General features: G+C 38.6%; 5 protein-coding genes across 5 annotated transcripts; 4 read left to right on the forward strand and 1 right to left on the reverse strand.

Moving 5' to 3' along the window:
• On the forward strand, nt 1,190–4,025 carry LOC104714594 (flavin-containing monooxygenase FMO GS-OX4). The gene is made up of 7 exons (XM_010432018.1): nt 1,190–1,828; nt 1,950–2,020; nt 2,696–2,851; nt 2,952–3,034; nt 3,128–3,263; nt 3,385–3,558; nt 3,659–4,025. Exons 1-7 carry the CDS (start codon nt 1,285–1,287, stop codon nt 3,878–3,880), a joined length of 1,386 nt encoding a protein of 461 aa, XP_010430320.1. The 5' UTR covers nt 1,190–1,284; the 3' UTR covers nt 3,881–4,025.
• LOC104716047 (glutathione S-transferase T3-like) lies at nt 7,470–8,288 on the forward strand. The gene has a single exon (XM_010433393.1). It carries the CDS (start codon nt 7,470–7,472, stop codon nt 8,286–8,288), a length of 819 nt encoding a protein of 272 aa, XP_010431695.1.
• LOC104714595 (flavin-containing monooxygenase FMO GS-OX-like 4) lies at nt 9,160–11,147 on the forward strand. Its single transcript, XM_010432019.1, has 7 exons — nt 9,160–9,752; nt 9,839–9,909; nt 9,994–10,146; nt 10,240–10,322; nt 10,415–10,550; nt 10,640–10,813; nt 10,911–11,147. The coding sequence occupies exons 1-7, from the start codon at nt 9,191–9,193 to the stop codon at nt 11,088–11,090; spliced, it is 1,359 nt and encodes a 452-aa protein (XP_010430321.1). The 5' UTR covers nt 9,160–9,190; the 3' UTR covers nt 11,091–11,147.
• Nucleotides 11,104–11,971, reverse strand: LOC104716048 (estradiol 17-beta-dehydrogenase 8-like). Its single transcript, XM_010433394.2, has 2 exons — nt 11,954–11,971; nt 11,104–11,851 (listed from the first exon to the last, which is right to left on the reverse strand). Exons 1-2 carry the CDS (start codon nt 11,969–11,971, stop codon nt 11,174–11,176), a joined length of 696 nt encoding a protein of 231 aa, XP_010431696.1. The 3' UTR covers nt 11,104–11,173.
• Nucleotides 11,716–15,553, forward strand: LOC104714596 (probable disease resistance protein At1g63360). The gene is made up of 3 exons (XM_010432020.1): nt 11,716–11,808; nt 11,982–15,176; nt 15,280–15,553. Exons 2-3 carry the CDS (start codon nt 12,432–12,434, stop codon nt 15,295–15,297), a joined length of 2,763 nt encoding a protein of 920 aa, XP_010430322.1. The 5' UTR covers nt 11,716–11,808; nt 11,982–12,431; the 3' UTR covers nt 15,298–15,553.

Consider the following 22,178-nt stretch of genomic DNA (forward strand, 5'->3'; position numbering starts at 1 on the left):
TTCTTTTTTTTTTCTAGTTTCTTTTTTTTTTTTTTTTTGTCAAACTCACATTTTTTCCTTTCTTGTTCGGAAAATATCTCCATATTCACATCTGTGAAGCGAAAAATCTAAACGATCAACTCCACAATCAGTTACGGCAGCTCCGTATGAAAAGAAAATAGAGATACTAAAACTCAAACGCTTTAAGAGCATCTCTAATTCATTTCTATTTTTATAAAAGAGTTGATTTACTGTCACTCCAAATTCCTATTTTATATCATCTAATGCCTTCTCTTTTCTGTGATTCACTGAACTCCAAATTGTGTTTGCTGTAGATTGAGGATAGTGACATATTTGAAAATATTAAGAAAAATACCAAAATCGAACTTTCTGTAGTAGTGTGGACATACCAATATCAGACGAAAATGAAGTCTATGGATCAAAAGTTAAAGTGGTATGGATCAAAGATCTTTGTCATAAAATTCTTTCGCATGTACTTGATGATAATTACAACTTTATATTTTTTTTTTTTTTTAAAAAGCACTTTTTATATTTGAATGGTGACTCTAGTGTGGTATATTCCGTTCCACCTGATATAACTGTCTTGCTTCGTGCTCCACCCATTCATAGTGTACCGTACCACAGAGATGACTCTACAATAGTTTAATAACCACTTATTTCGTATAATAGTTAATAAGCACTTAACTGTGTTTCTTTTTGCTCTACTTACTAATGTGATTTTTAAAGAAAATCTGATCAACTTGATTGATGTTATTGAGGATATAATTACTTTGCTTCGAATCATTTCTTTTTTTCGAATCAACATAAGTTTTAGAAAGGAACTCTATTCTGTTTTGTTTGTTTTCTCTCTCTCTTTTTGATAAAGGGTTGGGTTCTATTGAACAGCAGATGATTATTGCATAAGCTAGTGCTGTCCTTATTTTGACGTTGGACTAATTAAAAGCACAAAATGCTTTTTTTTTTTTTATCAAAATGCTTAAGTGTTTATATGAATTTTGATGTTTGTATAGACGGAAGCTCTACCAAGTAAAAACACAGTAGAAGATTCGTTATCAAAACGGAAAAAAACAAAAAGTTGTCAACTACCAATTAAAGCTGATCTTACGTGTTAAGAAACCGGATAAAATAAACGTATATATACGTTAGTATATGATAGAGCATTCATTATTAAAATGGAGTATATGTTTTTAGTTCCTCTATATAAACCTCATAAAACCATAGAGTCTTACACAAAAATCGTTCTTACATTTCTACCAACAAAGAAAATCACAAACATATAAGAAAATGGCACCAGCTCGAAACCCAATAAGTTCTAAACATGTGGCGGTAATTGGAGCAGGAGCAGCCGGTCTAGTAGCGGCCAGAGAGCTCCGTCGTGAAGGGCACACCGTCGTTGTCCTTGACCGGGAGAAACAAGTAGGTGGTCTTTGGGTCTACACACCTAAAGTTGAGTCCGACCCGCTTGGTCTAGACCCGACCCGACCTATAGTCCACTCTAGCGTCTACGAGTCTCTCCGAACCAATCTCCCAAGAGAATGTATGGGTTACAAGGACTATCCGTTCGTGCCACGTAGCGATGATCCGTCGAGAGACTCAAGAAGGTATCCGAGTCACAAGGAGGTTCTTGCGTACCTTCAAGACTTTGCTACAGAGTTTAACATAGAGGAGATGATCCGGTTCGAGACCGAGGTGGTTCGAGTTGAACCGGTTAACGGGAAATGGAGGATCCAGTCTAAAACCGCCGGTAGTTTTACTGACGATGAGATCTTTGACGCCGTTGTTGTGTGTTGTGGACATTTTACAGAACCAAACATCGCTCAAATTCCTGGTAAATAGTCAAAATTTTATTTATATTCAAAAAAAAAAAAGATTTAGTATAAAATTTTTAGATAAATCGTAATGATTTATTTTGTGAATATGTGGTTTTAACATGTGAATAAATTGTATAGGAATTGAGTCATGGCCTGGGAGGCAAACCCACAGCCACAGTTATCGAGTTCCTGATCCATTTAAAGATGAGGTATTCTCATAATCTATGATACATTTCTTATTTACTTTTCTGCTATAATTTTGACTTTATTAACAGATATAATCGTTCAACATTACTTAATTCTTAGAATTAGCCTAGATTCTGGACCAAGTGTCAAATTTTTTTGAAAACAAAACGAATATACAAGAAGACGTAACTTTGATTCTTTTGTTTATTGTCAACATTCAACAACTTTATTTCAGGCATTTTTTTTTTGTTAGACATTTTATTAAATTATAGTTTAAAGTGAGAGGGGATGCTACGTGTTGAGAGAAGATACGTATAGAATTATATAAATAGCATGAAAGAGTGGTTAGTGGTGATGGTAAAATCTGGAATGAAACATAAACTCCTTGTTCTAGGAATAATTTTCATTAAATTAGTCATTTTCGCTTAATTATTTAAATAGCGATGCGTTTTAGAAATTAGAAAATTAGTGGAATGGACTACATGATTAGTTGGATCTCAGTTTAACTAATGATTTAGTATACTAGTGGTTTTTTTTTCTTTTCTTTTCTGTAAACGCGAAAGTCAAACATGGTTATGGGCTGATCTACTTATTTTGGCAAGAATTTTTCTTTTGTAAATCATAGCCTAGTCCAGTAGTCTAACGGTCTAACCCATTACTTACAACTTGATATACTTAAAAATCACATAAATTTGCAGGTGGTGGTGGTGATCGGTAATTTTGCGAGTGGAGCTGATATTAGTAGAGACATATCTAAAGTCGCAAAAGAAGTTCATATCGCATGTAGAGCAAGTGGACCTGACACATTCGAAAAGCGTCCCGTACCTAATAACAATCTCTGGATGCACTCTGAGGCAAAAAAATTGATAACTAGTAGTTATAACAAGTTCAATTAAAAACCAATGATTAAATGGTTGCATCTATTAATCATTTTGTTATTTTGATATGTTCCAGATAGACACAGCACACGAGGATGGTACCATCGTTTTCAAAAATGGAAAGGTGGTACAAGCCGATACCATTGTCCATTGCACCGGGTATTTAACTTTCCTTATTCTCGGTTTAGCATCATGATGAAATGTGTGGTTTACCAAATTTTTTATTTGTTTTCTTTGTTATGTATTGTTAAGGTACAAATATTACTTCCCATTTCTTGAAACCAATAATTACATGAGGGTTGATGACAACCGCGTTGAACCTCTCTACAAGCACATTTTCCCACCAGCGCTTGCTCCCGGGCTATCCTTCATTGGGTTACCAGCAATGGTTAGTTAGCTTTCAACCGATTCTAACTTCTTTTTTTCCTTCGTCGAATGATTCATACTATTCTTGATCATTAGAAGACTCATCAATCTCTTTTGTTTGATCTTCAAATTCCTATAACCAGGGTCTACAATTCTATATGTTTGAAGTCCAAAGCAAATGGGTTTCTGCAGTCTTGTCTGGACGTGTTAAACATCCTTCCGTAGACGAAATGATGGAAGATCTTAAGTTGTCATATGAAACACAAGAAGCCTTAGGTATTCCCAAAAGATATACTCATAAGTTGGGTAAATCTCAGGTATGTTGTTACTTACTTACAATACGAATATGATATTTAAGAATAATATATTAACATTTTAAAAAGCATATAGTATCAATATTAATTTTGTTTATTGCAGTGTGAGTACCTTAATTGGATAGCAGACCAATGTGGATTTCCTCATGTTGAACATTGGAGAGATCAAGAAGTAACTCGCGGTTACAAGAGACTTGGGGATCAACCAGAGACGTTCCGTGATGAATGGGATGACGATGATCTTATGGAAGAAGCCTATGAAGATTTCGCTAGACAAAATCTTATTAGTTTTCACCCTTCTCGTTTTCTTGAATCCGGACGATGATGCACATCGACGACTTGTTTGGATTGAAGAGGCATTAAACTGTAAAAATAAACTGGGGATGAAATAAGCAATATATATATGAGTGTGAGAGGGTTGCCTTGGCTAAGGCCCGCAGCAAGCCTATCATCGTATACAAGATTCGCTATTTAATGGGCTTCTCCTACGGGCCTCACGATCGCCGAAACCCAACACCAAAAATAATCAATTTTGTTTTGTTTCTTTTGTTAAATTGGTGGTAATCTACACCAAAATATATAAATTGGTGGTAATCTACACTTTTAAAATTTAGGGTAAAAACTAAAAAGAAAACAAAATACGTAACCCAACATAAAATTTTTAAAAAACGTTTTCCTTTAGTTCTCTTCTCCTTGGAAATATCCCTTTTCTCTGCAACTCTCTTCTCTCTCTTTTCGTTCATCATCTTCCCAAAAAACCTAAAATTGATTCTTGAAGACGAAGAAGAAGACCACGCTTCCAAAGACAGATCGAGCGATTCGCAGAACCTTCAAATTTTTCTGGATCCGAATCAATGGTTGGAGAGCGCTTCCGTGCTTCTGGGTAAAACCCTTTCAGTAATTCTCTCTTTCCTTGTTCCATATCGCCAATATCTTCAGTGTTCAATGGACCGCTTTAATAATACCCACAACCTTAAACCCAATCCTTACGAGAGTGTTTCAAAAGTCCTTGTCTTTGGACACCCACCACAATCTCCTGATCCTCCTCCAAGTAACGGTGGTGAAGGTGAAGAAGACAACAACAACCGTAAATCAAGAAGGAAATGGACACCAACAGACGATATTGTCCTCATCGATGCGTGGCTAAAAACGAGCAAAGATCCAAAATATGTAGCTTTTTGGAAACGGGTTGCAAATTATTTCGCATCAAGTCCGAAACTTGCTGCTGGTCAGGAAAAGAGAGACGCCATTCATTGTAAACAGAGGTGGACGAAGATCAACAATGCAGTTTGTAAGTTTGTTGGATGTTACGAAGCTGCAACAGCTCAGTTATCATCAAGTGGACAGAGTGAACAACAGAGTGATGAGAATGATGTTATCTCGCTTGCCTACCATATTTACTTCGATGAACATAAGTCGAAGTTCACACTGGAGCATGCTTGGAGAGAGCTTAGACATGATCCTAAATGGTGTGCTGATGCATCTGTTAAAAAAAAGAAGAGAAAGTTTGATGAGGGTTCTGCTCAGTCTTCAAGTTCTCACCCTGAACTAAGCCATGATGGAGAGGATGATGATGATGAAGCAATGCCTCCTCCTCCTTCTCCTTCTGCTGTTAAGGCTTCAAAGTCTATGCCTAGAAGGAATGTGACTGTGACCAATAATACTTCTACTGTGGAAGTGGAAGATAAGTCTTTGGTGGAGTTTCAGAGGAAAGAGAAGCTTAGTAAACATAAGTTGCTTGACACTCTCCTTTCGAAAACAGAGCCACTTAGTGAGATGGAAATGGCTTTAAAGAACAAGCTAATTAATGACATGTTGTTAAGCTAAATTAGTTTTTTAGAGTTTCTCTTTTATGTACTTTGAAACGATCAAGAGATGTTTATTCTTGTTTTGTGTTGCAATCAGTTTCTGGTCTTTGAAAAGAATCAGTTGTATGAGCTATATGTTCTTTATCAATAGACTTTTAGAGTTTCTGTTACTTTGACACGGATCAAGAGATGTTTATTGTTTGTCTCACATCAGATCTCGATGTGTTTTTGTCTCAGTCTCACAGATGTTGATGTGTTTTTGGACTCTATTATGATGTTCTAGAGGTCTGTTTTATGTTTCCCCTTTTCTCAGTTACGTTTTCATCATCTATATAATCGTTTCTGAATGTAATTTCACTTCTTTCGAATGACATTTTTTTTATGTTTGTGAGTTCAATAGTTTTATGGTTTAATTGGAGTCGTTGTTAATGATAAAATTTCAGATCTTTGATTGGATGGAGAAGAGGAAGATGACATTATCTGTCTCTCTGATCATGCAATTCGTTTGGATCTAATTGCTTAGAAGCAGCTGAGAACTACTTTAACAACTTAGATACTTGTGCAAAAGATTCATCAGTCGACTTATGGGGCTCTTATGAACTGTTACTGTGTGGAACTTTATCTTCAGGTTAGATGGTTCTGATGCATATTTCTCATTTTGCTTTAGGGAAATGATATGATGTGTGTTGCTAGTGGAATGGAATTAGCCACTCGTCAATGGCTTTGAGATTCTGTGATTTGGTAGCGAATGAAATTTATAATCTTGCTATGGTAAGTGGTGTTATAGTTTTTGTGAATACCTTAGCCTGAAAACTGTATCTTGCTATGTTATGCTAGTGGCATGGTAGATCTTGCATTCAACGTTTGGGAGAGTTCTCCATATACAAATATACAATGGTGGGGTTTGTACCCTGTCTGTGTGCATTGACCTGCAAAACCGGTAAGTCACCTGTTATTGTTGAGTATCCTGAAGAAGTAATCAGTTAATGAATCATTTGTTCTCTGTTTCAGTTCTATGATAAAGGCAAAGCCATGTTATCTTCTCTGTTTTGGTTGATTAAGAAAGTTTGATTCATTTATGTTATTGAGTTCTTCTTCCTGCATTTGCAGGCTGCATATTTTGCCATTATCTGTCTGATCACGCAAATTCGTTTGGATCTAAACTGCAAAGAATAAAGGCTTAGAAGCAGCTGAGAACTACTTTAACAAACTTAGATACTTCTGCAAAGATTCATCCATCAGTCAGACTTATGGGGCGCTCATGAACTGTGTTATTGTGTGGAACTTAAGGAAGAGAAAGCATTTTCTCAATAGTTTGTATGCTGGAATCCTAACAACCGTGATTCTCACCATTTTCTCAATAGTTTGTACGCTACAAGCTCATGAGGTTTATAGAGTTTTGGGAATCGGTTAAGAAGGCTCGGCCCTGAGCCTGAGGTCAACAACAACTTGAGCTAATGTTACAAGCAATAAGTAAACTCGGCGATATAGATGTCATTACTGCTTCAGATTCTCTATTAAGGAAAAAATTAATATTGAGAAATTTTATTTGCTTTTACTTTATCAAAGTCAAAGATAAAAAAGCTGGAATTTGTTTTACTCATGTTTTGGACGAAAAAATAACAATAAAATCCATTCTAAAATACAACAAAATCAAATCTCTGTTGAATAAACAGAGGATTGTGTTGTAAATTAAAATTACTAAATTGTGATCAAATAGACAAATACGTAATTGTATAACAGCAGATTTCACCTTCATTTAAAAAATACATCTAATTCCATTAAAATACACTAAACAAGTAACACCCCGTAGACAAAAAAAAAAAAAAAAAAAAAAAAAAAGTAACCCCTTTTATAAAATCTAGGGTTAAAGAAAAATTATAGACCAGTTTGAGAAATCAGATCGAGCAAAAAAACACTAGACGGGGAAGAAGAAGAAGGTCACGCTTCCAAGTACACATCGAGCGATTCGCAGAAGCTTCCAAAAATCTTCAATCTTTCTGGATCCGAATCGATGGTTGGAGGACGCTTTTGGGTAACCCTTAAAATTCTCTTTCCTTCTCCATTTAACACACACACAAACTAGGAATCCATTAGAGAGGCTTCATGAACATTTCGTTTAGTACCCAATATTCTGATACTCCAACTCCAAGTAAAGACCGTAGACCATCAAGAACGAAATGGTCACCCACAGAAGATGTTGTACTCATCACTGCTTGGCTAAACACGACCAAAGATCCAAAATTTGAAGCCTTTTGGACACGTATTGCAACTTATTGTGGATCAAGTCCGAAGCTTTCTGGTTTTCCAAAGAGAGATGCAAGTTGTTGTAAAGCTAGGTGGAATAAGATTAATGATGCAGTTTCCAAGTTTGTTAGATGCTATGATGAGGCTGCAAGAACAACAACAACAACTCAGAAATCATCATCAACTGGGCTGAGTGAGAATGATGTTATGAAGCTCGCAAACCAAATTTACTTGGATGAACACAAGGTGAAGTTTACTTTGGAGCATGCTTGGAGAGAGCTTCGACATGATCCTAAATGGTGTGCATCTTCTTCATCATTTACTAAGAAGACTGGAATGGCTAAAAAGAGAAGAAAGTGTGAGGAGTGTTCTGCTCAGTCTTCAAGCTCCCACCTAGTAGTACTAAGTGATGGAGAGGATGATGAAGCTATGCCTCCTCCTCCTCCTCGTGTTCAGGCTTCTTCACAGGCCATACCTCAAAGGAATACTTCCACTGTGGAAGGAGAAGACAAGTCTGAGTTTCAGAGGATGTGGGAGATAAAGCAAAAGGATTATGCTTTGCAAGAGAAGCTTAGTAAGCATAGATTGCTTGACACTCTCCTTTCGAAAACAGAGCCACTTAGTGAAATGGAAATGGCTTTAAAGAACAAGCTAATTAATGACATGTTGTCAAGCTAAATTAGTTTTAGAGTTTCTGTTTTATGTACTTTGAAACGATCAAGAGATGTGTATTCGTGTTTTGTGTTGCAAAATCAGTTTCTGGTCTTTCATTTGTATGAGTTTATGTTCTTTGTTAATAGAGATTTAGAGTTTCTGTTACTTTGACACGATCAAGAGAATGTTAATTGTTTGTCTCAGATCAGATCTCCATGTGTTTTTGTCTCAGATGTTGATGTGTTTTTGGACTCAGATCATGATGTTCTTTATCTCAGATGTTGATCATGATGTTCTTTGTCTGGGATGTTGATCTTGATGTGTTTTTTGTCTCAGACCTCAACTTTTGAGAAAGATGTTGACATCTGATGAACTTAAGCCAAAGAGACTTAGAAAGGCCAAGAAGAGCGCTTCTACCTTAAACAATACATTCAAGTCAGAGGTAAGGCAAAACGAGTGCAGGTTTCTTCTTAGCCTCAGTCCGTGTCTCCACAACTTGACCTTCTGAAAAACAACAACAACAACAACCAAATCCACAGAGACTATGAGAACACTGAAAACAAAGAGATGACTACTAAATATAGGAAGCTCTTGCTCTAAAAAGAAGAGCTTCTTTCTCTTGGCTTCTGGGATATTTGGAATTTCAGAATAGTAACCTGAGTCCACAGAGCTGTTGGTTCAATCGTGGAGGGTATTACGGTTAGAAAAGACGATCTCTTGAGGTCTGTCTATCTATCAAACACCAAGAGTCCAAGATAATGCAAGTGTTTCGACTTGAACTGGTTAGACTTATTTGGTGATAATATACATAAAACGCAGCGTTTCGAATTGTGTGGTTCATGAGTTTTTTGGGCCGTAGTATATTTATCAAAGGGCCATAGAGTATATTCTCACCACTAACGAATCTCGCAAAAAAAAAAACCCAAATGGCACCTTCCTTATCACCAATCAGATCACACCACGTGGCAATTATCGGCGCCGGAGCAGCCGGACTAGTCGCGGCGCGAGAGCTCCGGCGAGAAGGTCACTCGGTGGTCGTCTTCGAGAGACAAAAACAAGTCGGAGGAACCTGGATCTACACCGATCACACCGAACCTGATCCGTTAAGCGTCGACCCGACCCGATCCGTTGTTCATTCGAGCGTCTATGGCTCTCTCCGAACCAATCTCCCCCGTGAGTGTATGGGATACAGAGACTTCCCGTTCGTAGATCGTTCCGGTGTATCGGAATCTAGAGATCCGAGGAGGATTCCGAGTCACGGTGAAGTTTTAGCGTATTTGCAAGATTTCGCCAAGGAGTTTGCGGTTGAGGAGATGGTTCGGTTTGAGACTTCGGTTCTGAAGGTTGCTCCGGCGGCGGACGAAGGAACCGGGAAATGGAGGATTGAATCAACGGCGAATGAGAAGAGAGATCGTCGCGATGAGATTTACGATGCTGTTGTTGTTTGTAATGGACATTACATTGAACCTCGTCTCGCTGAGATTCCTGGTAATCTCAATTGATTCATCGAAGTATCCATATGAACAGTGAGAAGAAGAGTGATTGTGATTTTGTGTATTTGGAAACTTTTTTAGGGATAAGTTCTTGGCCAGGGAAGGAGATGCATAGCCATAATTATCGTGTTCCTGAACCGTTTAAAGATCAGGTACTCCAATTTTTGAAGATGTTAACGTTAGATTCTTCGGTGTGATGTTATGTGAAGTTTTGGTGTTGTTGTATTGGTTTATAGGTTGTTGTGCTTATAGGGAACTCTGCAAGTGCTGATGATATAAGCAGGGATATTGCTAGAGTTGCCAAAGAGGTTCATGTGGCTGGTAGATCAAATGCAGCTGATACGTTTATCAAGCGGTCTGGTTACAGTAATCTATGGATGCATTCAATGGTGAGTTAGCTTAGCTAGCTCCAGTTTTAGTACCTACTCATTTGCTTCAGGAGGGTAATCAATTCATAAGTTTTTTTTGTGAATCTTGCACAGATTGAGCGTGTCCATGAGGATGGTTCAGTGCTTTTTCAGAACGGGAAAATGATTTCGGTTGATGTTATTATGCATTGCACTGGGTATTCATTCATTCTCTCTTTTATTTTCGGTTTGTGATTTTCAGGTTTGTTTGGTTGTTGTTGAATGTGTGTGTTTTTTTTTCTTTTCATAGGTATAAGTATCACTTTCCGTTTCTTGAAACCAATGGAAGTGTTACTGTAGATGATAACCGTGTTGGTCCATTGTACAAAGACGTCTTCCCTCCAGCTTTTGCACCGTGGCTCTCCTTCGTTGGGATACCATGGAAGGTATGCAGCTCTAAATTGCTCTGAAGCAATTTCATATTTTCCCTTAACTTTATAATCTGTTGATAAATCTGTAACAAATTCAATTTCAGGTTGTACCTTTTCCTATGTTTGAGCTGCAAAGCAAGTGGATTGCAGGTGTTTTGTCAGGTCGGATCCCGCTGCCTTCTAAGGAAGATATGATGAAAGACATCAAAACCTTATACTCGACACTTGAAGCCGAAGGGATTGCAAAGCGATATACTCACCAAATGGGCATTACTCAAGTATGAATTATCTTCGACTATGTTTCCTCTCAGAAACCAAATCTAAAACCGAAACCTAAACAGAAACTTTTATAACACCATTTTTGTTGTTTCGCAGTTTGAATATAGTAATTGGTTGGCTTCACAATGTGGATGCCCAGAAACAGAGGAATGGAGGAAAGAGATGTATTTAACGACTGGTATGAGGAAGAGAGCCTATCCAGAGACATATAGAGATGAATGGGACGATCATCGCTTAGTTTCTCAAGCTTACCAAGATTTCTCTTTGTACAAATAAAGTGAATTTAATGTTAATGCCAATACTTGCCATTTATTGGAAAATACTTTGTTCTTATCAGAATGTACAAGCGCACAAGACATTCAGAGAGAAGAAAAAATGGGCACACCGGGTAGTGTAGTCCCTGAATCGACAATGTATGTATTCCCAGTGACATATTGAGAAGAATCATGAATGAGATAGCGCATGAGAGATGTAAGCCCCGGATCCACAGTCTGTTGCATCTTTAACGGTACAGTACGTTCAGTAACATTCTTTAGCCACTCTTTCTGCATAAGACCTTGTGTGATTTCTGACCTGAAAAGCCCCGGCGCGATCGAGTTCACTCTGATCTTGTAAACACCTAACTCAATAGCCATCATCCTCGTCATGGTATCAACACCGCCTTTAGAACAAGCATACGCAAGTCCACCAGGCAATAAACCGCGGTGAAGTCCAGAGATCGACGATATGTTTATCACCGAGCCACCGCGTTTAGCGTCACGCATCAAAAGACATACGTGTTTGGATACTAGCCAAGATCCGGTCAAGTTGGTTCTGAAGACTTTGTCCCATTCTTCTTCTGACCAATCCAAACTCGACTTGACATTGCCTCTGATTCCAGCATTGTTGATCAACACATCGATGTTTCCAAAGATTTCCCAAGCCTCTTTATATAAACGCCAAGCTTCCAAAAGGTAACCCTCTGGGCAAAGCAGAGTCTTCGCCAAATTGCCAAGTAAGCTTTTCAGTCCATACTTCTTGTTGACTTCCTCTGTATTCTATGACTTCATCTATTGACCCGAGAAGTATCAGATATGAATTAGGGGTTCGTATACTTTTGGAAGAAAGAAATATTTGTAATTACAGAAAGTGAAACTCACGGTGTGATGATTGCTCATATTGTTTTAGGTTCTGTGGAAAAGGAGAAGAAACGACAGGAAGTTATACTCACTACACAGATTTTTTTGTTTTTTTTAAAACGACTATTCAAAGTGCCAGTGTAAGTCTAGTAATTACTGATTCGGGTAACCACCAAAGTATAATTAAACGTTTTGAAGATCTTACAATTGGTATCCAATGTTTTCGAAGCTAAAATATTTTCCTTTTTTTCTTTGAAAACAATTGAGCAAAGAAAAAAAATTGTCATTGTCTGCAAAGGCTGTCAGTGCTTTTCAACCATGTAAAGTATCTCATATTTTGGACTTACTCGAACGAGAAAATTTAATATAATTTCGAGTGGGCCAAAACTATAATTAGTAAACTTCAATTATTTTTATCTTCAATTATTCTTTGCATCGTGTCTGGTACTTTTGCTCAAATTAGTAAACTTCAAATTTCAGATCTCTCAATATCTGTAAAATGGGTATCTCTTTCTCGATACCCTGTGATCCGTGTGTAAATAAAGTCTTTCAATGGCTAGACACGAGAGTAAGTTATACTCACAATCTCGAGAAGAATCTAGTGGCTCTGGAGACGACAATGGAAGAGCTAAAGGCCAAGCAGGATGATTTATTAAGAAGGGTCAGTAGAGAGGAGAATAAAGGCCTAAAAAGGCTTACCGAAGTACAGGTATGGCTTTATAGAGTTGATAATATCGAAAACAGAGTCCATGATCTTCTTAACGCTAGAAATGCTGAAGTTCAAAGGCTGTGTGTTTGTGGGTTTTGCTCTAAGAGTTTATTATCGAGTTATCGTTATGGGAAAAGTGTTTTCTTGACGCTGAAGGAGGTTGAGAAACTCAAAAGTAGAGATTTCGAAGTGATTGCTGATCAAGCGCGAACATCTTCATCAACAAAAAAGAAACGAAAAAACAAAAGGCCTCTTCAACTGTTAAAAAGGGATGAAAAACTCAAAAATGAAGCACAATCATATGTGGTGGAAGAAAGACAACTCCAACAGACAATTGTTGGTCAAGAAACACTCCTCGAGGAAGCATGGAAACATCTCATGGAAGATGGAGTTGGTATTATGGGTATGTATGGTATGGGTGGAGTAGGGAAAACAACACTTCTCACTCAAATCAACAATAAGTTCAGTAACGATAGGTGTGGATTTGACTTCGTGATTTGGGTTGTGGTGTCTAAAGAGTTGCATGTCGAGAAGATTCAAAATGAAATCGCTCAAAAAGTTGGTCTTAATGGAAAAGAGTGGAACGAAGAACAAAAAGAACTAAATCTCGGTTTTGGTAGAGAAGTAGATGGAAGCAAAAAGAATGTTCGTTTATACAATTTCTTAAAGAAAAAGAGATTTATGTTGTTTTTAGATGATATATGGGAGAAGGTGGATCTAGCTGAGATTGGCGTCCCGTTTCCAACAACACAAAACCAATGTAAAGTGGCATTTACAACTCGTTCTCAAGATGTTTGTGCGCGGATGGGGGTTGACGACTCAATGGAGGTGAAATGCTTGATGGAAAATGTCGCATTTGAGTTGTTCAAAAAAAAGGTTGGACAGAAAACACTTGATTGTGATCCGCAAATCCCTGACCTTGCAAGAACAATTGCAAGAAAATGTTGTGGCCTACCATTGGCGCTCAATGTCATAGGCGAGACCATGTCATGCAAAAAGACGATACAAGAATGGCGTAACGCTATAGATGTTTTGAATTCATATGCTGCAGAGTTTTCTGGCATGGACGATAAGATCCTTCCGCTTTTGAAATATAGCTATGACAGCCTTAAGGGGGAGCATGTCAAATCATGTTTGCTATATTGTGCTTTATACCCTGAAGATGCAAAAGTTCTCAAAGAAGATTTGGTAGAATACTGGATATGTGAGGAAATTATAGATGGAAGTGAAGGTATAGAAAGAGCTGAAGACAAGGGTTATGATATTATTGGTAGTCTTATCCGGGCATCATTATTGATGGAAGAAAAAAATATTGTGTGTATGCATGATGTTGTTCGTGAAATGGCCTTATGGATCGCCACCGAATTGGGAATACAAAAAGAGGCCTTCATTGTGCGTGCCGGTGTTGGGTTATGTGAAATTCCAAAGGTTAAGAACTGGAACATTGTGAGAAGGATGTCGTTGATGGCAAACAAGATTAAACATCTCGTTGGAAGTCCTGAATGTATGGAACTCACAACTTTGCTCCTCCAAAATTCGAAGCTGGAAGATATTTCTACTGAATTCTTCAAGTGCATGCCAAAGCTAGTTGCTTTGAATCTGTCAGGTAATCAAAGTCTCTTTGAATTGCCGGAAGAAATATCAAATCTAGTTTCCTTGCAATATCTCAACTTGTCAGAAACTGGTATACAACATTTGCCCAAGGGTTTACACGAGTTGAAGAAACTAATTCACTTGGATTTGGAGAGAACATTTAAGCTTGAAAGTATTGATGGGATATCAAGTTTGCATAATCTAAAAGTATTGAAAGTAGCGTTTTCTGGTTTTCTATGGGTTCTTGACGTAGTGAAGGAGTTGGAAACCTTGGAACAGTTAGAAATTCTAACTACAACTATTGATCCAAGCCAGGAGCAACTTTTGCGCTCTCATAGGCTGATGAGTTGTACACGATTTCTAGAGATCTCTGGACAATATGTATCATCATTGGACAGCCATCAAGAATCATCTGGAATATCACTTTTAGGAACAATGGAGAAGCTTCGTGAATTAAATATTCAGTACTGCAGAATCTCTGAGATCAAAATGGGAAGGCTACGCAGCTTCTTGAGCCTCGTTGACGTGAGTATAAAAGACTGTAACCGCCTGAGGGAATTGACGTGTTTGATGTTCGCTCCAAATCTTAAATTTCTAGTTGTTGAGAATGCAAAAGACCTAGAAGATATAGTAAACAAAGAGAAAGCTTGTGAAGGTGAAGAATCAGGGAATGTTCCTTTCCAAAAGCTGAATGTTCTTCAATTGGGAAATCTACCAAAGCTGAAGAATATATATTGGAGTCCTCTACCCTTTCCATGTCTAGAGAACATCCATGTATCGGAATGTCCAAATCTGAAAAAGCTTCCGCTCGATTCCAAAAGTGGCAAGCAGGGTGAAAATAGATGCATCATAAGTTACAAATCTCCAGGATGGATTAAAAAGGTGAAATGGGAAGACGAAGCTACAAAACTCCGCTTCTTATCTTCTTCATGCTTAAAAGTGGTATAACATTTCTCCTCTTCTCTTATTTGATTTTCAAGGATTCTAACTGCTTCCATCTTTAATGCCTCTTGTCTCTTTTTGTGTGTGTTCATTTTGATAATAGGAAACCGAGTCTGACTAAGGGAGCTAGTTCAAAGTTGATAAAGTCGTCATTTGGGTTTAATTTCTCTCTGCTTTCCATATCTATTTATCTCTCTCATCTTTCAAACTCTGTATTGCTTTCTATGAGTTCTTTTTATAATTCTTCGTTTTCATGCCTTTCACATGAAACAGACTTTAAAGGCTATTGAAAATGGCTGCAACTTTATTGGGATGTGAATTTCTTGTGACGATGATAAGATAGATAATGGGAGCTGACTCAAACTTTATGGTTTTCACTGACACAACTGAAACTCAAAAACAGAAATCATAGTTAGTACTAACCTCCCCCAGACTTAAACAACACTGTCTCCAGTGTTATCAAGTAAGAGAAAAGCAAAAATAAAAATAAAATAAATAAAAATAAAAATCAAAAGAAAAAGAAAAAAAAACTACCAGTGGGTTGCCTCCCACTAAGCGCTTGTTTTCAGTCATTAGCTTGACTGTGTTGGGGCTCAGGCATCCGGAGGATCAGAACATGGCATTGAAATCCTCTTCATCCAAGGTGGTGTATAAGCTTTAGGTGCATGAGGCTTGCCAAGGATGCTAGGAACAGGACCAGGGCGGGACTTAGGTATGGGAGGACATCTTTTCTGTCCTGCAAAATCATCAACAGAAGAAACAAGCGCTCTACGATAATCTCGTGGCTTGGTTAACTGCAAAACAGTTTTTGTATCTTTGAAATTCTTGTTGATGATAAAAGGAGGTTTAGGAGAAGAAAATGCATACCTTGGCCTTACCTGAGGGCTCTGGTGGGTGGAATGGGAGACTTTCTGTTTGGGAACAGCTTTCTTACTTGGAGCATCAGTCTTTGAGTTGTTCTGGCTCGGAGGTGGAGGAGTGTCGACCGATGCTGAAGGGGTATCGATCAATACTGAGCCTGATGCTCGAATATCAGAAACTTTTTCAACAGAAAAAGTCTGTCCATCAATAGTAGGAGCCCTCCTCAGCTTATCCATCTCAAAGTTCATAATCAAACCATCCACATTCAGTGCTATGTGCCCCTTCTGCACATCTATGATGGCACCAGCTGTAGCCAAGAAAGATCTTCCTAGGATGAGAGGATCTTTAGGCTCTTGATCATACTTCAGCACCATAAAGTCAGTGGGAATCATGATGTTGCCAACCTTAACTGGAATATCCTCTAAAACACCTTCAGGAATTCTTCGGGAGCGATCAGCTAGGATTAGAGAAATCTGAGTTGGCTTGAATTCTGTCATCCCAAGTCTCATAGCAACAGAATGTGGCATCAAGTTGATGCTGGAACCAAGATCACAGAGTGAGTGTGCAAACCTTCCTGTGAAGATAGAGCAATCAAGTACAAAGCTTCCAGGATCTGGTAACTTCTCTGCAGTCTTACATTGAATGATTGCACTCACTTCCTTAGATACAACCACCTCCTGCTTCTTTTCCTTCTTCCTCTGAACAGGCTGGTTCAACAGAATTGCACTGACATCTTTTGTAAGTAGTGCTCCTTCCTCAGGGCTCAAACCATTTGATACAATTCTCTTAACATAGCGCTTAAGTGGTGGTGAAAGCTTCACATCATCAATCAAAGGCATCTCAATCATCACCTTGTCCATCATTGCCTTGCATCTAGCTTCCTCAAGCTCCTGCTTAGACCTCCTTGGCTTGGGAAAAGGAACCTTAGGCTTGTAGACCCTTTCAGTAGCTGGAACCTGAGATTTTGCAGCTTCTGGTTCCGTCTGAGATGAGTGTCGATCGATGCCTACTTGTTGGTGTCGATCGACACCATCATCTGAAGCCGAGAGATTTGACGATTTCTCTTCTTTTTCTGCAGAAGCAATTTCAACAGCATCTTCATCTCTCACAGATATGGCATTGCAAGCATGTCTGGGGTTTGACTCAGTTCTTCCAGGGAGAAAACCCTCTTGCCTTTTAACAGACCCAACAGTCTGTGCCACTTGACTCTCCAGCTTCTTAACATGAACATTCAATGCATCAATCTTCCCATTCAGCTCAGTGTAGACATTGTCAATCTTCCCATTGAATGTCACTGTCAATTGCTCCTGTCCTTGCAAAAGCTGCTCAAGCATGGCTTCCATTCTACTCTCTGAAGAATTCTTAGGAGGTGGAGACTGATAAGATGAGTTCCCATATGTCCTTGTATAGCCATTGTTCTGTTGTTGCTGCTGATACTCTGGCTTGGAAGTGTAGCCTGAAGAGTTCCCACTGTAAGGCCTATTGCCTTGCTGATTTCCAAACCGCTGTCCCTGATTCCCATACACATAGTTCACATCTTCCTCTTGGTGTCCTTGATCAGGTTCTGGCTCATATGTCTCAACCTCAGCAGCAAAATGAACAGATTTCTTACCCATCAGGAGGTTATGCACTGAATCCAGCTTAGCATTAACAGAAGCTAACTGGTTTGAATCAAATTCTCCATGCAATCTCTTCCTTTCAGCATCTGCTCCCTTAGTGCTATTGCTAGAAGCCAAGTTCTCAATCAACAATTCAGCATCTTCTGGAATTCTCGTCTTGAAGTTCCCATGACTTGCAGCATCCAAAGCTAACTGATACTTCCAGTCGCACCCTCTAAAGAAGATACTTAGCAGTTGAACCTTTGAGAAACCATGGTGTGGACAGTCCCTTTGGTAAGCCTTGAATCTCACCCAAGCTGCTTTGAAAGCTTCATCTGGTCTTTGCTTGAAAGAAGACAGCTTGATTCTCAACTCATCTGACATTGCATCATCATAGAAGTGGTTGAGGAAGGCCACCTTCACATCTCGCCAGCTTGTCAATGATCCAGCAGGCAGCTGTTTCAACCACTGAGATGCCTCTCCTGCAAGTGAGTAAGGGAAGANGTGGAGACTGATAAGATGAGTTCCCATAGGTCCTTGTATAGCCATTGTTCTGTTGCTGCTTCTGGTCACCATTGTAAGGCCTGTTGCCTTGCTGATTTCCAAACCGCTGTCCCTGATTCCCATACAAATAGTTCACATCCTCCTCTTGGTTTCCTTGATCAGGTTCTGGCTCATATGTCTCAACCTCAGCAGCAAAATGAACAGATTTCTTACCCATCAGGAGGTTATGCACTGAATCCAGCTTAGCATTAACAGAAGCTAACTGGTTTGAATCAAATTCTCCATGCAATCTCTTCCTTTCAGCATCTGCTCCCTTAGTGCTATTGCTAGAAGCCAAGTTCTCAATCAACAATTCAGCATCTTCTGGAATTCTCGTCTTGAAGTTCCCATGACTTGCAGCATCCAAAGCTAACTGATACTTCCAGTCGCACCCTCTAAAGAAGATACTTAGCAGTTGAACCTTTGAGAAACCATGGTGTGGACAGTCCCTTTGGTAAGCCTTGAATCTCACCCAAGCTGCTTTGAAAGCTTCATCTGGTCTTTGCTTGAAAGAAGACAGCTTGATTCTCAACTCATCTGACATTGCATCATCATAGAAGTGGTTGAGGAAGGCCACCTTCACATCTCGCCAGCTTGTCAATGATCCAGCAGGCAGCTGTTTCAACCACTGAGATGCCTCTCCTGCAAGTGAGTAAGGGAAGAGTTTGCAGAAGATGTAATCCTCAGTCACCCCATTAGCCTTGATACTGGTCACTAGATCCTCAAAATGCTCAATGTGATCCAAGGGCTTCTCATTGGGCAAAGCAGAGAAAGGTCTCTGCCCAACTAGTTGAAAGTACGCAGGTTTCAACTCAAAATCATTCCTTTGAAAAGGGGGAGGAACAATAGCAGACCGGTTCTCATACACCATATCAGCCCGATTGTAGTCAGCAATAGTCCTGATCAGATCCCGGTTGTTCTCCTGTCGTCGAACAGGGTTTTGTACTTGGTTGGCAGCTCCAAGCACGTCTGCAGGTGGGCGTCGATCGATGCCACCTGGTTGGTGTCGATCGGCACCAAGGTTTGGATCATCAACGGCAACAGCTTGCTGGTTCACGACAGCCTGCTCGTTGACAACAGGTTCGGCAATCACATTGCCTTCTGCATCCAGCTTTTGGCCGTGCTCATTGCGCAAGTGGCCCTCTTGATCCCTCAAAACACCAGCCTCATCACGCATCAGAATGATCGTATTAACCATCTTTAGAGACTTGGCTGCTTTCCTGTTCTCACGCTCAAGTTTTCCCAACTCTTTGTTCGACAGATTCACAGTAGGACCAGATTTGTTGTTCCTTGTGTGAGGTCTAGGAGGCATGCACCTGAAACACCAAAGAGAAGAAAAACAAAAACGTGTAAGTAGAAAATAAAAAGAAAAGTTTAGACGAAATTAAAAACTGAAATCTAATGGTAAATCAGAGAGTCCCCGGCAACGGCGCCAAAATTTGATATGCTCAAATTAATCCCTAGAGCTACTCTCTCAAACAAGAGATCAGTTGCTGTACTTAGGGGTCGAATCCACAGAGACTCAAGATAAAACACAATAGATTGTAGAGTTTTGTTATTATGCTAAACAAGTTAATTTGAATTAAAATAAAAGCAATGCAAATATTTAAATAAAAGTGTTGTAAATTCATAAATCAAAAGAGTTAAGCCTAGGGAATTTCTCAGGAAATTATGAAATATTAAATCAGATAAATTAATTAAGGTTCAAGCAATAAAGATCAGATCTAGAACTCTAAACTTTTGGTAAAATAATCAATTCTCACTGCAATTATATTCTAAATTTAAAACCAGAAAATCCAAATCTCTTTGTAAAATTCTAAGTAATAAATCAGCCTTAAGAACAGGTTTAGATAAGTTCACAGAATTATTAATTCAAATCTCTTTGTAAGAAACAATTCTGCTCATCAATGGTTTAATCAGGAAAACAACTATATTTTCATATCAATTTATTTCCCTAAGATAACAATTCTAGGTGATCAATCAAGAATTATTGTGAAGAACAACCAAAGATGAAGATCATAAAAGATTAAGAACCCTAACAATCTCAGATCTAATAAATCATAAAAACCCTATGAAAAACCCTAAACCTAACAAACAAATTACTCATACATGTTAAATAAAGAACAAATCATCATTCTGAATAATAAGCAATTGAAATTAAAAGAGTAAAGGGAGTTCAAGAAATTCTTCTCTCAAAGTAGATCTCTCTCTCTCCAAAGCTCTCAAAATCTCTCAGGGTTGCAGGAAAAATAAAAATTGCTAGAATGAAAACTTCAGGGTTTGGAAAACCTAAAAACTATATATATAGGTCCTAAAACACGTCAGGGACTTATGTTGCAAATATGGAAACTTTGGGGCAGATTTGTAAAACTTCCAAATTTGGGTCTTGAGTCGGCAGAGACGAGTGTCGATCGATGCTCTATAGGTGTCGATCGATGCCCATGCTTTGATCCGACTCCAACTTGATTTCTTTCAGATTATTGCTCCAAAATGATCCAAATTGCTCCACTTTGCTCCTTTCATGCTAAAAACCTGTAAAGACTCAAAAACAATCTAGAAACAAATGAAAATACACTAAAAGACTCCTTATATCATGGTTAAAAACCACAAAAACCATGATATATCAGGAGCTGATAGAGTTAAGTGAAGAATCTAGTCCAGTCAGTGTTATTGACTAAATAGAAGTGTCGTGGATCATTGTGAGAGTATCCTGCGTGATCACTGTGAAGTGTTGTGGCTGCGTGACTTTATTGCTTTCCGCTAAATTCTCTTTATCTCCCTTTTTCTGTTGCATTCTGTGAAACCAATATCACTCTCTGTGACTGTGAGTTCTTTTAATATTTGCATCAACAGTTCTATAATGGTTACGTTTGAAGTTGATTGAGATGTTTTCATTTCTTATCAGGAAGGGTTCCTTTGAAGTATTCCTCCATTCGTTTTGATAATCTTGATAAAGCTTAAGAAAATAAATGATGATCTTACCATTCATCTCTATAAGTAGAAAATTTGAGAAAGGTTTTGATATCAACCTTCAAAGCTTCCTCCAGCATTTGCGGGACTATGAGAGGTACATAGCTCCAAAACATTCTAAAACAATTTCAGCTCTGAAAATTTATTTGATCTTTGGATTCAGAACTTGGAGTAGGTTTGTGATGATTATGAGAAACTGCATTTAGTATGTTGTAATGAAGTTTTTTTTTAGTGGTATATGCAAGTAAATTTAATTTTAATGCCAATACTGCCATTTATTGGAATATACTTCATTCTTATCACAATGTACAAGCACACAAGACATTCAGAGAGAAGAAAAAAATGGGCACACCGGGAAGTGTAGTCCCTGAATCGACAATGAATGTATTCCCGGTGACATATTGAGAAGAATCGTGAATGAGATAGCGCACGAAAGATGTAAGCCCCGGATCCACAGTTTGTTGCATCTAAAACGGTACAGTCCGTTCAGTAACTTTCTTTAGCCACTCTTTCTGCATAAGACCTTGAGTGATCTCTGACCTGAAAAGCCTGTAATTGCAGATTCTGGAACAACTCGCTGTGAGGAACAAGTCGTTGTGCCGAACAGAGCGTTGTGCCAATCAGGAAGCTGCATCAGATCACAGACGCTTGAGTTGCTGACATGGATGCGTGAGCTGACGTGGCAAGATATGAGTGGATGTGATGTTGTGTCGAGGAAGCTTGCTGACTTGGCATTGAAGATATGGACGAGATTGTACTTGGAGATATGGAAAATATTCTCTGTGATAAAAAAGGAAAGGATAAGCTTGAGCAGCAAGCAGTTTCCGTTTGCTTGGAGATATGAAGAATATTCTCCGCAAGAGTTAAGGAAAGGATAAGGCTGAGAAACAAACAGTTTCCTTATCCCGTGATATTTGGAGATTCGCCTTTTAGGGTTTCTCAAGTCGTGTATAAATATTCTAGGAGTAGGCCACGAGCCAATTTGAGCACTCTAGAATATTGATACAGTTGTAAGCTTCGAAGCCACAAA

Source organism: Camelina sativa, chromosome 9 (assembly GCF_000633955.1).
Source record: "Camelina sativa cultivar DH55 chromosome 9, Cs, whole genome shotgun sequence".
NCBI lineage: Eukaryota > Viridiplantae > Streptophyta > Magnoliopsida > Brassicales > Brassicaceae > Camelina > Camelina sativa.